This window comes from Heterocephalus glaber, unplaced genomic scaffold (assembly GCF_053883595.1).
Source record: "Heterocephalus glaber isolate CG9 unplaced genomic scaffold, H.glaber_assembly_v1.0 deba00001504, whole genome shotgun sequence".
NCBI lineage: Eukaryota > Metazoa > Chordata > Mammalia > Rodentia > Bathyergidae > Heterocephalus > Heterocephalus glaber.
Genome location: NW_028258324.1, coordinates 3214443 through 3228563, shown reverse-complemented (window position 1 = coordinate 3228563; position 14121 = coordinate 3214443). Strand labels below are relative to the sequence as shown.

At 53.4% G+C, this 14121-nt stretch overlaps 2 protein-coding genes across 5 annotated transcripts; one reads left to right on the top strand and one right to left on the bottom strand.

The window, feature by feature from the left end:
- Nucleotides 1-68: 68 nt before the first annotated feature.
- On the bottom strand, nucleotides 69-4905 carry Klhdc8b (kelch domain containing 8B). 4 transcript variants are annotated; one of them, XM_004834019.3, is made up of 7 exons: nucleotides 4750-4903; nucleotides 3929-4020; nucleotides 3289-3797; nucleotides 2083-2247; nucleotides 1520-1744; nucleotides 1323-1424; nucleotides 69-919 (listed from the first exon to the last, which is right to left on the bottom strand). In XM_004834019.3, the coding sequence occupies exons 3-7, from the start codon at nucleotides 3662-3664 to the stop codon at nucleotides 723-725; spliced, it is 1065 nt and encodes a 354-aa protein (XP_004834076.1). In that variant the 5' UTR covers nucleotides 3665-3797; nucleotides 3929-4020; nucleotides 4750-4903; the 3' UTR covers nucleotides 69-722. The 4 variants fall into 4 exon arrangements, with proteins under 4 accessions (XP_004834076.1, XP_021117006.1, XP_004834075.1 ...); XM_021261347.2 differs by lacking the exon at nucleotides 4750-4903 and adding an exon at nucleotides 4279-4541; XM_004834018.3 differs by lacking the exon at nucleotides 3929-4020 and having other exon boundaries at nucleotides 4750-4905.
- A 3599-nt stretch (nucleotides 4906-8504) lies between these two features.
- Ccdc71 (coiled-coil domain containing 71) lies at nucleotides 8505-13894 on the top strand. Its single transcript, XM_004834017.4, has 2 exons — nucleotides 8505-8601; nucleotides 11196-13894. Exon 2 carries the CDS (start codon nucleotides 11248-11250, stop codon nucleotides 12631-12633), a length of 1386 nt encoding a protein of 461 aa, XP_004834074.1. The 5' UTR covers nucleotides 8505-8601; nucleotides 11196-11247; the 3' UTR covers nucleotides 12634-13894.
- Nucleotides 13895-14121: the final 227 nt, after the last annotated feature.

Sequence of the window (14121 nt, the reverse complement as noted above, 5' to 3'; positions counted from 1 at the left end):
GAGCAAAGGTCCCTGAGGAGGGTAGAGGCTGTGAGGACAACACGGGAGTCCACACCAGAAGCCCCGCACCAGATTTTATCAGAACCTTTACTTCCACATCCAGCCTTCCTGGGTCCTCACAACAGCCCTGTGAGGTAGGTAGGGCAGGAAGGTTTTAGAGATCCCCACTGACAGATGAGGATGCTGAGGCACAGAGATAAAATGACTTGCCCAAGGTCATACAACAGCAGTGTAGAGGGCCCAAGGCCAGGATTCCTCTTGCCCCTGGAGGTTCCCACATCCTTTACTCCATTCCTTCTGTGTCCCTAACCCTCTCTGAACACTTCTGGGACTGCAAGAACCCTCAAGATAGAGTGGCCACTAGGATTTTCCAGGAATGACCATAGGGGTGGCCTGGTCAACTCTAGACAGTGACTATACTGCAGGATGCAAGGCCAGGTCTTTCATCTCCACACTTCCCAGTTGGTCAGAGGGCCTAGTAGGCTGCAGGGCAAGGGCAGAGATAGGTATGTTCATGAGTGAATGGTGGTAAAGGTAGGTGTGAGCTTATGTATGTCTTCTGCTAAAGACAAAGGCTACCCAATCAAGGTACCAAAGGCAGTGCCTCAAGTGCCCACCTCTGTGCCTCCCTCATCCCACAGAGAGCTCCCTCAGCAGCAAAAGGAGCTACAGGCATCTGCTTCTGCACTGAGCTGCTCCAATGGACATGTCCCACCAAGCCTTCAGACTCCATCACGCAGACATAGTGCCTCCACAGCTTGACTGGGGCCCTGGGCCACACCCCCGATAACAAATAGCCGGGGTCCAGCCTGTAGACTAGAGCAGGAGCAGCGGGCTGTGGGCATGGTGGGCAGTGCCTCCCAGCGCCGCTGTGCAAGACTGAAGCTCTCCACAGAGCCCAGAGGGCATGGCTGGTTTCCTGCATGAAGGAGACAGATGGTTGTATGTAAGGGACTCCAGGCTTTTTTTTCCCTGAGCCCAGAGAAGGGCCCAGTATCACCCCAGGATGGGCTTTCAGTACTCCTCATTGTCCTGTTCATCATTTGTTCATTCAATCACTCGTGTTTTGATTTGTCCAATTGGCCATGCATTCAGTCCTGCCACTGTCTCCTAGACCCCTGCTGATACAGAGCCCCAGTCAGGCACTGGGGATACCCTGAGAGCTGGGCCAGGCAGACTACAATTTGCTTGAATTGTGGGTAGGAAAAGGGAGCTCACAAAGTCCTGACACCTCTACAGTGGCTGAAGAAGGAAGTACTCCTACTAGGGGGTAACTTTTTCCTGTCTTGGGCCCCCCTCTCCATAGTCCCACAGAAACTTACCAAGGCCCCCAATGGCCAGGATGTGGCCACCAAGGGAGCCAACCACAAAGTCAGCCCTCTTATCCCTCATGCGTAGGCTACGGGGTAGCTTGGTCCAGGACCCTGGAAGAGAGGAGAGAACACATCTAGCCTCACAAACACTATACCCCTCCATCCCGCAGAGAGTAAGAAGACAGCCCAGGACAGCCCCTGCTCACCATGCTCCAGGTCAAACATCTCCACAGTGTTGACAAAATGTGGGCGGGAGTAGAAATTGTGGGGCCCAGGTTGCTGCAGGCCTCCCAAGCTAAAGACGCTGCCTTCGGCCATAGCACAGCCAGCAAAGGCCCTGCGGCTGGGTAGGCTTGGGTGCCGGGTCCAGGTACAGGCCTCCAGATCAAAAGCTTCAAAAGCAGTCACTGGGAGCTTGCCCTGGCGGCCCCCTGTCAATGGAATTGGGGGAGCTGGGAGGAAGGCCAAGGGACTTGGTGGGCTCCTCACTCTCCAGATTGCTGATCTGTCTGCCTCAGCCTCCCATGCCCACCTGTTTGCACAAGTGCATGCAGATTATCCATCCTACAGACATTCAGGCACTGGGGTTTGGTTTTTCAATCCTAGCAGGGTCACCAGAGATCAGAGCCTCAGAGTAGGCCTGGATCATCCCAACAAAGCTTCTTAAGTATTGCTGTCTCAGACTATGCCTGATTCCTAACCCAGCCAACCTATGGGGATGGGGACTTCTGGACTCTGAATCCCTTTCCCACATCCTCTAGGAACTTACCCAGAATATAGATCTTGTTCCCATGCAAGAAGGTGGAGGCCCCATAGCAGGGTGTGGGCATGGAGGGTAGTGAAAGCCAGCAATCCCGGCGAGGCTCATACACCCGTACTTGAGCCTGGGGGGCCGTGTCAGGGCCCATTCCTCCCAAAGCATACACCATACCATCTGTATAGAAAAGAGTAATTCAGATTACACCCCAGCCTGGCCAAGGAACTCCATCTTGACAGCTTCCCTGGTTAGGCAAGGTATGGCTGGACATCCATGTCCTTGTCTGAAACCCTGAAACCTATCTGGAATGGAAGCTGAGAGAGCTTTCTGCTCTGGCTGAGGCCCTTCTGAGTGAAGAGCAGGAAGCAGCTGATCTAATTATAATCCAGCTTTGTCTCCCTGGAGACGCTATGGCAACCAAGTCTGGCTGGTTGGGACCAGTGGTCAGACCTGGAGGCCACAAGGTAGGGGCTCCCCTGATGAGAGAGGGAGGGTGACACAAGAGTTGGGGGCATATAGGGATTTGGTTAGCATGGAGCTAAATCTGGGGCAGAGATTCTGGGGATAAATTGGGGGTGGAGGTGAGGCTGGGAGAGGGGCTAGACCTAAAGGATAGAGGTGCTAGCCACAACCATTCATCCCTTGGTCCTGCCAGCACCTCTATACTACATTTTTACACTAGAGTTCTTGCCTTCTGTTAGGCCCTGGGGGTGAATTAGAGGCATGTCTGGGGCCTTTGAGTAATGCGCCTATGAACTGAGGGCTTCCATGGCAACCATCTCCAGGTCAGCTTGGCTTCTGTCCACATCAAGATCCCTGGTGTGTGTGCTGGGGGAGGGGAGTCTGAGCAGTTAAGCACTTACTGGGCTCTGAGCCAAGGCCCTACTCCCCTCCCTGCATCTTAGACTATTTATAACCATGAAAGTCATCAGGCCACTGCACACCCCCCCATACACACACATTGTCTCTTAGAGATGAGGAATGGGGCTGGGGCCTCCCATCACTTAGTTAGCCTGGGCTTTGCCCCCACCTCCCAGCCAGAAAAATCAGTTAACAGAAGGCTACTGCAAGCCCAGGTCAGAGTAGGTAGCAGAGGATACAAGGGGCAAGGCCACATCCAAGGAAACTCTTGTTCAGTCTCACTGGGTAAGGGACCAAGTCAGGAGTGAGCAGAGGGTATTGGGGCACCTGAAGAACCTTCTTTGGGTAGCCACTCACCTCTCTCCACAGTTGCAACCCCCATGGCTGCTTGAGGGAGGGTGGCCCGACGCTCCCAGCGGCCTTCATCAGCCAAGAAGGCCTCCACAGCAGCTACTGGGCTCTGGGCCTCATCCACACCACCTACCACTAGCACCTGCTTGCCCAGAACCACAGCAGCGGCACCAGCCCGGGCAGTGGGCAGGGGCGCCAGTGCTAGCCATGTGTGTGAGGCCATATCTAGTGTCTCAGCAGTGTCCAGGGGTAGCCCAGCCCGGCCACAGCCCCCCAACACTAGCAGGTGCCCATCCTGGTGTGCCACTGTGGCATATACCCGGCAAGTGGGCATGGGGGGGAACACCTGCCAAGAAAAGGTCCGGCCACCTCCTGTAGCCATGTTGTTCACTGCCAGTTGCAGGCCATGCTATCTGTTCAGGCTGTAGGGCTCACTGGGGAGACATGATGGGACTCATCTTGATTCTGCCAGGGCTGCAAGGGAGTATCTGACCAATCCAGGGACCTTGCTTTACCTGGAGGAGAGAGGAAAAACAAAGAATCAGGGGGCCGGGGATTTATCTCAGTGGTTTCACCACCTGCTGCTCAAGTGCAAGGACCCAAGTTCAATCCCCGGTACCAAAAAAAAAAAATCAGGGCCACTAACCTGGCCCTCAGGAAACAGATAAGCAGCTTGTAGCTGAGGGCAAGGCAGGCCCAAAACCACTCCCTCTGATTGGCATACCACGGTGGAGATCTCTGGAGTGGGAAGGAGGACAGATCTCAGATACCCAGGCAGTGTCCCCCCTTTCACTTCCTGCTCTTACAACTAGGAGCAACTGGGTCTCTCTGTATGTGCATGGAGATAAAGTGACAAGAACAGGACTCTCCTTTCTAGCATCCTTTCTTTTCCCTCAACAAGCCTGGTTTTTCATTAGAGGGGTCCTGCTGAATCCTCCCCACACACTTCCACTGTATCCTGGGGAGCCTGAGATCCAGCCGTCAGGGACCCCCTACCTGCTGTCAGGAGCCAGACTCCAGGTTATCCTCACAACACCACCAGGACGGTTCCACAGGGTTCAACCATTCCCATCAACAAAAGGCCAGGGACTCAGGGGGCTGGATGACAAGGTTCCACATGCCCTTTGGTGTCCACCCTCAAGGGTCTGTCCAAGCCAGCAGACTCGCTGGTGCCCAGGAGGGCGACTGGTTTGGAGACTCAGATGAGCCCAGGACTCTAGGGTCCCGGAGTCCCGGGGATTCCTTGCAGAAATGAGAAGCTACACTTCAAAATCCCTTAACAGCAGACACCTCAAGTTCTTCAGCCTCCCCTCTCCCGTGGGGCTCCACACCTAGACCTTGGGACCTGGCAGGAGGCCTCCTGGCCTCAAACTTCTAGCTCGCAGAGATGAGGCGGGTCTGGGACAGCGCGCCTAGGCTCAACGCCGCGAACTTCCACCGAGCGCGCGCGGCTCCCGCGGGACTCACCGGCCTGAGCTGCGGGCCGCCGGGCCACGGGGTCCGTCTCTCCCCGTGGCTGACGCGGGCTCCGGCTGGGGCTGAAGCCTGGCTCCAACAGGGCTCCAGCACCGCTCTGGCGTGGGGCGGGGCGGGGCTGGGCCGAGTCCGCCCCCCCCCTCCCGTCGCCTCCCCTCCTAGCCCGCCCCGACTCCTGAATCCTCCTCTCGCTTTAACTCTGCATGCGCCGCGGCGGCCTGGGCGCCGACCCCCGGACACCGGGGGGACGCACGCACATGTGCACGCTGGGCTTGCCCAGGCTTGGGTGGGTGGGGGCACCTCGGGTGGGGCAGAAATGAGGAGGCAGTGACAGGGAGAGTGCCTGGTTGGAGAAGGCTCGCTCGGAGACGGACCCAGCGTGGGTTCGCGGGCCCCGGAGCGGGCCAGCGGCACCTAGGGGCTTCTGGGCCCGGAGCCCGCCCTTCGCAGCTGACCTCGGGAGCTTGGCAAGAGCTCCGCTGAGGCGCCCCCTAGAGGCCACTCGGGGCGTGTCCTGAGCCTCTGTTGAGGATGGCCGGCTAGATTGCCCTAACTCTGGCACAAGAAAATATAGAATAGATTCTATGGAGCACATTAAGACCACAGAATGGGGGGACCCTCAAGGCCTCATGGGCGCTACCACAGGCCTGAACTGGTAGCTCTGAGGAGGAGGAGAGTTAGAGGGCAGGGCTGCTCCTGAGTCCCGGGCTGCTCTGGAGCCCAAGGTGTTTTGTGACTGTCCATATTCAGGGTCCAGGGCCTGCCTCTAGCCAACTCTGAGTTGAGAGCAAGTTGGGGTGACATGGACCCACCTAGCTCAGATTCAGACCCTGGCCCTGCCTATCTTCTGAGCATTCAAAGTATTCGTTGAGGCTTCAAACTGGGGACCCACTTGTACAGGTCAGGGGTCAACTGTGGGAAGAAGTTCTTGCAGTTGTCTTTACTCACTGCCTTACCCCACTTACATGGACATGGACAGCGTCTGTCTTAGTTTACCCTTAGTTTTGTATTGGAAACAAAGATACAAGTGCATATAGTTAGTGTGAGAAGTGAAGCCAGGAAGCACCAGCAGAGGAGTAGAAAGGAGACAAGCAAAGCAGCCAATAAAGGAGGTATCATCAAGCAAGTTACCACTGTGGGAAACTGGGACAAGATTTGATGGGCATTCTGGAAGCCAGGGCAGAATGTGGCCCTCACATTATTATTGTACCCGAAGACCAAAGGGAGCAGCGTTATTCATTCTCAAATCCCCACCAATCATGAGTTGAGATCTGTTTGGGAGCATTAGTGCCCTGGCCTGCCTGAGTTCTTCCCTGCTCAGAGTGTGTATGAACCCTTCCCCATGACCAGAGAGAGAAACCTCAACCCTTTCGGACCTAGCAGTAGAATCAGCAGACCTGCACAGAAATAGCAGTGCCCAGACTGGTTACCAACTGGATGGATCCTGACTAGAAGGCCTCTATCTTCCCACCCTTCACTCCTCAACTTGCTCCTCACCTGGGGCACTGGTGATTCTTCCAATAGGATGCTCACATTGCCCTGTAGAGCTCTTCAAATTTACCACTGTCCCCTTTCCAAATACTCTCTTCTTCTTTTCCATCAGGTAAGCACTTAAAAACTGTTTACCTTTAGATACCTTTCAGTTCCCCAAGTCCCTCCAGCCTCCTCTTCCTCCCTTCCAAATTCTTGAAGCTATCTTCTTTCACAGGCTCCTTCCTTTCTCCAGGGAACGGCCTAAAATTCAGCCCTGGATTTCCTCATTAGCACCCATACCCTCTCTTGGGGCAATCTCTCTAGGCCATTGCCTTCACTCACATCTAGATTTCTACCAGATCTCTCTACTCAGGTAGATGTGGGTCCAGAGTCCAAAGTTCCATACAAGATGCCAAATGGAGAGCAAGAGATGGGTCCTGGGATCACCTTATGGTCTCTCCTACCTCATCCTATCTGATTTGAGTTATGCCTATAGGGTTAGTATCCACCAAAGTCTAGGTCAAGTCATATTATGCTCTGATGAGTGCTCCCAGAGAATTCCATCTGGGGATTATAGGGGACCAGCACACAGATGTTTCAGCAGCATCCACTCAGAGAGCTAGGTATCCCATGACCCTTAACCCTAATTTACCCTTAACCAATCCCTCCAGCTCTTATTTCTAGAAGGGATGAAAAAAAGGGATGGAGCTACCACTCTTGTCCTTTCATTTTGCCCTGACCTCTAAGCTAGACATCACCAGAGAGGATCTTTCCAGAACACACATAGGCTGGTGCCATCTCAGGAGGCCAAGCTCTACCTCTTCATGGAAGCAGCTTCTGTTTGTCAGGGTGCTGTGCCTGCTGAGCTACATTCCCCACCCAGTGGCTTGTGTTTGTATAGCTCTACTCCACCTTCACACAGGGGATTGACACTGCTGGGTTTGGAAACTGCTGGGATAAAAGGTGAGGTTGGGTTGGTCCTATGAGTGAACAACCAACCCTAACCCTGAACCATGGACAGAGCCAGAGACAGAGCTCACCTACAACTGATGTGCCAAACTGGGACTTCCTGGGCTGGAGATGTAGTTCAGCAGTACACAAGATCCTGAGTTGAGATACTGAGTTCGATTTCCCAGTACCAAAAAAACCAAATTGAGACTTCCTGATTATACTCTGAGCTGGGCATGGTGGCACATGCCTGTAATCCCAACACTTGGGAGGCTGAAGCAGGAGATCACCAAGAGTTTAAGGCCAGCCTGAACTACATAGTGAGACCCTGTCTCAAGGAAAAAAAAATTTTTGCTTCCTCTGACAGATTTGGACACTACCTCATCCATGAACCCAGGAGTCCCCTGAACACTCCCAGCTGGGACTTAGAGGCCCCTGACAAGTAGGGTCTTTGGTCAGAGCTGTGAAGACCACTCTGACCCTTCATCTGATGTTACAGGCCCCTAGGGATAATTCTGACCTGTACCCTCCTATTTGGTGCTGCTGGGCAGTGGGCCCTATAACCACCATCCCTCTGCTGCCTGGAGGAGATAGGTGAAAAGACTGAGATTCCAGTATTCTTCACAAAATGGCAGGGATTCTTGGCAATCCAAAGATGGGACTTTCTGCCATTGATGGGTCGAGGCTAGGCCAGGGTCTCCCCACTATATCTATGTGCAAGAGCCTGGGCAAATATACTCAGGTCCACACTGGTATGTTGTGGCCTACAGACTGAATATGGACAGCTTTGGGCTTCTGTATAGAACATGTGATCACATGTGCACACCAACCTTTCATGGAATGTGAAGTAGGCCCCATTCTCATAAAGAGAGAGACCTTCTGTCCTTGAAGGAGATACCTGTGTTTCAAAACAAAGGGGCTACACTGAGACACTCCCTGTCAGGAGGCACTATCCTCTTTCATCCTCTGGTCAAGTGCCTCACACAGAAGTGGGCCTTGTCAGTGGCTACAGGAAGGCCAGAGTGGCCTGGACCTTGCCAGGAGCCACTCCCAGAGGTCATGCACTACCAGAGCCTCTTAGAGAGGGTGCCAACCCCTAATTGCATTCTAGCTGGGTTTCAGTAAGTCTTGCTGGGGGCTATGTCCAAGGGCATCCCTGATCCTCAATCTCCCGTGCTGTGCTGGACTAGATTGGTTTGGAGCAGTCTTTGCAGCCACCACCTCCAGCAAGGCCTCTTTTGTACCCAACATGCCTTTCCCCAAAGCTTTGGAGTGGAAATGGGGTCTCAAGGGTCAAGGGTCACAAGGGCGGGCCGGGTCCCGGAAGCGGAAATGTAGCACGCTTCCGGCGCGCAGCAGGCGGCCATGTTGGAGCAGCGGAGGCGGCGCAGAGGCGCGTCTTGGGTCCCCGCGGCGGCGCCGGTAGGTTAGAGCCGCGGGCCTAGCCGCGCTCCGGAGTGGCGGCTGGCAAGGCTGTAGGGCGGAGGGGCCGGGCCGCTCTTCCTGAATCCGCGTTCTCCGTTGGCTTGGCTGTGACTCCCCACCCCACCCCCCTACCAGCGACCCCACCCTGGGGCTTCGCGGTCTCGATCGAGCTGGCACGCGCGCCCTGCACATACAGCTGCCTCCCCAACGCCATTCGGGCCGCAGGGACGCAGACTCCCAGCGCGACGGCCCCAATCTTCCCTAGACCCCAGTTTTCTTGGCGCCTTTCTCGCCCTGTCTCGGTCAACGTCCCTTGCTGGCCCCGGAGGCTCGTGTAAAGGCAAGTCGGGGGCCCAGCTGCTGCCTCTGTTTCCGAAGCTTCTTGAAAGCCAAGAACGTGCCCGTCCCAAGGGACCTGGGCGAGGAGCCTAAGGTCAACCCCAGTATCTGCGTCGGGGGTTGTGGGTGGGATATAGGCCTGCTCCCCGTACAGTTCACAGCCCCGGGAACTGCAACCCCTCTAAAGCTAAATAAATAAAAGAACTAAAGTCATGTGCAAGGATTGTGCTTGGAAAGTGGCCTCTGGGGAGGGGAAGTGCCTCAGACACCTGAGGAGCCAAGAATGTTTCCAAACAGAGTGCCCCAAGGCACTTCCTCCAGGGGATTCTGAAGACTTCATCTTGCTCCATTAGTGTGGTGGGGAGAAGCTGCACAGATGGGCCTCGAGGCCTCTGGGACCTCACTGATCCAGGCTGATCTTTTAATGGTCCCGGTGCAGCTGGGGAGCTGCCACTTGCCTGTGGGATCCTCAAATGCTCGGTTGGATGCTTGATATTAGTCATAATTGACAGCCACAGCTTCTTCAAAGAAGCCTGGGACAACTTAGGTGTTCCCAGACAGCTCTGACCTGTACTGAGGCCTGCTGACCCCTAAGCTCTAGTTTGGACAGCTGAGACTTCCAATGTCCTTTTAACTTACCATCCTACTCGAAGAATTTAGCTTTCCAGTCTTCAGACCTTGGGCTCCTGATCTCTGCCTGGCCCCCAGGATGCCTAGTTGCTTAAATGTCATTCGCACCTACTGATCATCAGCAGCTTATTAGTTTCTGTTGAAGAGTGTCTCTTTCCCTGAGGTTGGTCTTCATGCATAGAGGTAGTAATTGGGCTGCCAAGTGGCCTGTCTAGGAACCCTGAAAGCAGAGCCTCTGGTAACTGGGAGTGTGCCACGTTCCCCCTTCCCCCCACAGCTGGGCAGATATGGGCATGGGCTTTAGGTGTAAATCTGTGCCCTTTGGCCAATATTCAACATTTTTTGTTGCTCTGTAACTTGTTTTTCCAGCTAGATGCCAAACTCCACACCAGGTGTGCCTTACTCTTTCTTTGTTTTTTTTTTTTTGGTACCGGGGATCGAACTCATGTCCTTGCACTTGCACAGCAGGCGGCGAAACCACTGAGCTAAATCCCTGGCCGTACTCTTTCTTAATTTACAGCCACTCTGTAGGCTACTCCCATTTTTGCTCTTTTTCCATCTGTTCATCACTCATCATAGGTAGGTGTTAACCTCCCCAAGAATCCTTTCCTAACCAGTTGGCAACCTGAACCATACACTTCAAGAACCTTAATAGTGGCTCTGTTTTGCCTTCTGGACTGGGCTTTTTTTCTTTTTTGAGACAGAGTCTTGCTATATAGTTCAGGCTAGCCTCAAACTCCTCCCTCAACCTTCTAAGTGCTGGGATTACAGCAATGTGCCAGCACACCTGGCTTAGACTGGGCTTTTTTTTTTTTAGACAGGGTCTCACTATGTAGTTCAGGCTAGTCTTAAACTTGCTATGTAGTCCAGGCTGGCCTCGAATTTGTGGCAATCCTGCCTTAGCCTCCCAAGTGCTGGAATCACAGGTGTGTGCCACCACACTTGGCTTGGACTGGGCTTCTTGAGAACAGGGATATTCACCTTTTCCCCAGGATTGTATCTAATTAGGTTTTAGGCATCAGAAAATATAGATTTAAGGGGAAGAAAAAAGAATCAAGATGTAATGTGTGCAAGTGCCAGTTCCTCATGAGGAATATATCTGTTATGTATCACAAGCATACTAATTAAAAAAATACAGATGTGGGCCAGGGATTTAGCTCAGTGGTTCTGCCGCCTGCCTCACAAGCGCAAGGTCCTAAGTTTGATCCCCGGTACCAAAAAGAAAATACAGATGTTAAGTGGGGAAGTGGGGTGTGGTGGTGCAACTACTAAGGAAGCTAGGAGGATCACTTGAATCCACAAGTTGAAAACCAGCCTAAGCAACAGTGAGATCCTATCTGAAAACAAACAAATGAATTTAAATGAGCCAAGTTTAAGTATTTCCCAGGACCTAGCAAGTTAAGTGATTCTGAAGTGCTTTGAGACTGTATCCTGAAGGAAATAATCTGACCCATACCCACCCCAGTGCAGTAGAGGGTCAAGAGACCAGGGTTCACCCCAGGGAGAGACTGCTGTGACCAGGCCCTCATTGTGGGGAGTGGGGAACCGGCTAGACCTGTCTATCTGCTCTGGGTCCATATCTTGGTGCCATTCTTATTGATTCTTTTCTTCTTGCCTTGGAGGTGCCAAGCACTGGTTTGTGGATACCCAGGCAGAACTGCAGTGCCTAATGCCATGAGCGTGGTGGTGCAGCATGTGGAGGAGAAAGCTGTGCACTCCTGGTCGCGCATCTCCACAGCAGGGAAGAAGGCCCTGGAAGAGGCGCTGCTTGTCTTTAACCCCATGAGCCAGGATCTCAGTGCCACGGAGGCCCAACTTGTGGCTTTCCTACAGGGCCTGCGAGATGATGGTTTCCAACCTACCATTCTACGTAGCCGTGATGTCTATGGCTATAGTTCATGCACAGCCAATCCCCCAAGTCAGACGAAGCTACAGGCCTGTGCCCCCAACCCAGCTGCCACATCACCTCCAGCCAGTGCTCCCCAAACTGCTGTGCACCTGCCCACAGGCCGGGCTACTCTGCTACCCATGTCATTGTCTGGCAGGCTGGCCAAAGGGTCTACACCAGCCTTCACCAAGCATACTACTACCAATCTGCTGCTGAGCTCCCTGAAGCAGTCAAGTGCCAGCCGAACAAGGGGTGCAACAGTGGGCTTCCCCACCCACCTATATCCAGGTGTCTGCCCTGCCATGCGGCTTTCTGTTGTCCTTGAGGCCCTGGTTCCACTCAAGAATCCCATGCCCTGCTTGAGTGCTAAGCACCAGGCACAGTCACTGCAGCTGTCACTTGCAGACTCTCCTTTGAAACTGCGGAAAGGTTCAGGGAAGAGTCTAGAGAGCCCCCGGCCCAAAGCTCCTAGAAAAACCACAAGCAAGGGCCCCATGTGTCTGACTCACAAAGGTTCTAGAGCTGGACCTCAGCAAGGCACTGGGCCCCAGAAAAAGACCTATAGAGCCACTGGCTCTTTTTGTGGTCTGCAAATGAAAGAGGGTACCACCCTGGGCACCAAAATAGCCCAAGTCAAGACATCTCGAACACTGGCCAAAGTTGCCCGTGCCCACGCCAGTGTGGCTCGAACACAGGCCAAGGCCAAGGCGGCACGGGCCAAGGCTAAGGCCAAGGCAGCAAATGCTAAAGCTAAAGCCAAGGCAGCAAAGGCCAAGGCTAAAGCCAAGGCAGCAAAGGCTAAGGCTAAAGCCAAGGCAGCCCGGGCCAAGGTGGCTCAGACCCAGCCAAGGAACAGGGGCAGGCCAAAGGGATCTGTTCAGCCTAGGATTTCAAGAAAGGTCCAGAAAAGCCACTCTATGACTCTGGGGCAGAAGAGGAAAAGAGCTGAGGAAGCAAAGGACCTCCTCCCAAAGAAGAAAAAACGGCTTGGGTCCCAATCTCCTAAATCCTGGCTAGGGTCAGGAACAGCAAAGCTGGTAAAGTTCCGAGCCATAAAGGTGAACAGGCAGTCCTCAGATGATGAGGTTCGACAGCGAGCCCAGCAGATCCTCCGTGTGAACCTGTCTCCTATAATACGGCTCCAGCCATTGATGCCATATTCAACATCCTGATTCATACAGCAATGTTTGGAAAAATAGCCCAGCTGTTTGTGTGGCCAGTGGCACAGTGTGCTATGCCTGTGGACTCTGCAACCTTGAACAACTCTGGGTACCTCTCCAGAGCCCTGGCGGCACCAGCCTTCTTTCAAAAATTGAAGGATTTGGGGTGGGGTGGTGGTGGGAGGGATCTTCTCATGGCGAAATGCACTGTGACTTGTTCTTGAAGTTGTATGTCCACTATTCCATCTATCACGTTTTATACCTTTCCACCTTCCAGTCTCCCTGCCCACCCTCCATGGTCTTTTTGTATGTGTATGGCTGCTGGCAGGCCAGCTTGAACAGCTAGGGAATGTGGCTCAGGAACATCATTTTGAGTGATGAGGTAGGATTGTGGGAGTGGGCAGTTCCCAGGCTCTTGTCTACAGGATGCTGGCTTCTGTAGGGATATATGAGAGCCATCCCTTGAGGGCATGGGCAGTACTAGTATGATAGATCTGTCTTGAGGCTGCTGTGGTTTCTATCCAGTCAGGCCCCACAAAAAATGACTGTGGGCAGCAGTGGGGAACCTTGACAACTAGCGGTTTCTAGGCCAAGGAAGGGAACCTTGGTGGCATGGCTCCCTGGGAACCAAGCCGTGAGCCCTTGTCTCTGCTTTCTATAACCTTGGAGCTTTTAGCTGGGTGTGGTGGTGCATGCCTGTAATCCCAGCACTTGGGAGGCTGAGGCAGGAGGATTGCCATGAGTTTGAGGCCAGCCTGGGCTACATAGTGAGTTCAAGACTAGCCTGAACTGCATAGAGAGACCTTGTCTCTAAAAGACAAAACAAATAAAACCTTAGATCTTTGGGCTTGTCTGGGGTGGAACCTCTGCTCTGCTGAGAGTGACTAGCCTCAACTCCAGTTGTTGGCAAGAGGTTGGCTATTGAATCAGGACCGCAGTGCCTGCCTTCACTGACCAAAGAGTTTTCTTCATAATTGGGTACCTGTGTGGAGCAAGGAGGATTTCCAGCACTGCTTTCCTCCTGGATTCTACATTCATGCTCACCATGTCCTGGAACACAGGCCTACGTGTTTTGAACATTGTCATTGCATTCTGCTTTGGAGGGGGAAATGGACCCTGAATGGAACCAGCTGCCCCACGCATGTGCAGTCCTTTGCTGTCTGCCCAGGCTCAATGTCAGTGGCTGGGGTCATGGAGTGGAGACACATTCCTGGAGCCATGGCTCTTCAGGGCTGGGAGTAGGGGCTTCATTTAAATGAGAATCAGATCTTAACCTTTTCTGAGTGTTTATCTGGGCCCCAGTAGCACCAGCTGCTCAGGGGGTTGGACCTGTGGAGAAGCAACCCTGTACTTCTAGGTGTCCCCATTCCCCTTAGTTTAGTGGATCTATTAACGTTCCCTGAGTGTGTCCTCCCCTGGTTTCCTAAACTTGGGGACCCTTTTGTTCCCAGATATACCATAGCCTACAATTCTGATACTACTTTCCTCTGAGAGTTCTTT

What these genes read in the sequence shown, in the direction of transcription:
- Klhdc8b (XM_004834018.3), bottom strand. Translation starts at nt 3,664, where the DNA reads ATGGCTACAGGAGGTGGCCGGACCTTTTCTTGGCAGGTGTTCCCCCCC. An exon ending in GAACAAGATCTATATTCTGG is followed by an intron (nt 1,745 to 2,082) that starts GTAAGTTCCTAG and finishes TTCCATTGACAG; the next exon opens with GGGGCCGCCAGGGCAAGCTC. An exon ending in CCTGGCCATTGGGGGCCTTG is followed by an intron (nt 920 to 1,322) that starts GTAAGTTTCTGT and finishes TCCTTCATGCAG; the next exon opens with GAAACCAGCCATGCCCTCTG.
- Ccdc71 (XM_004834017.4), top strand. Translation starts at nt 11,248, where the DNA reads ATGAGCGTGGTGGTGCAGCATGTGGAGGAGAAAGCTGTGCACTCCTGG.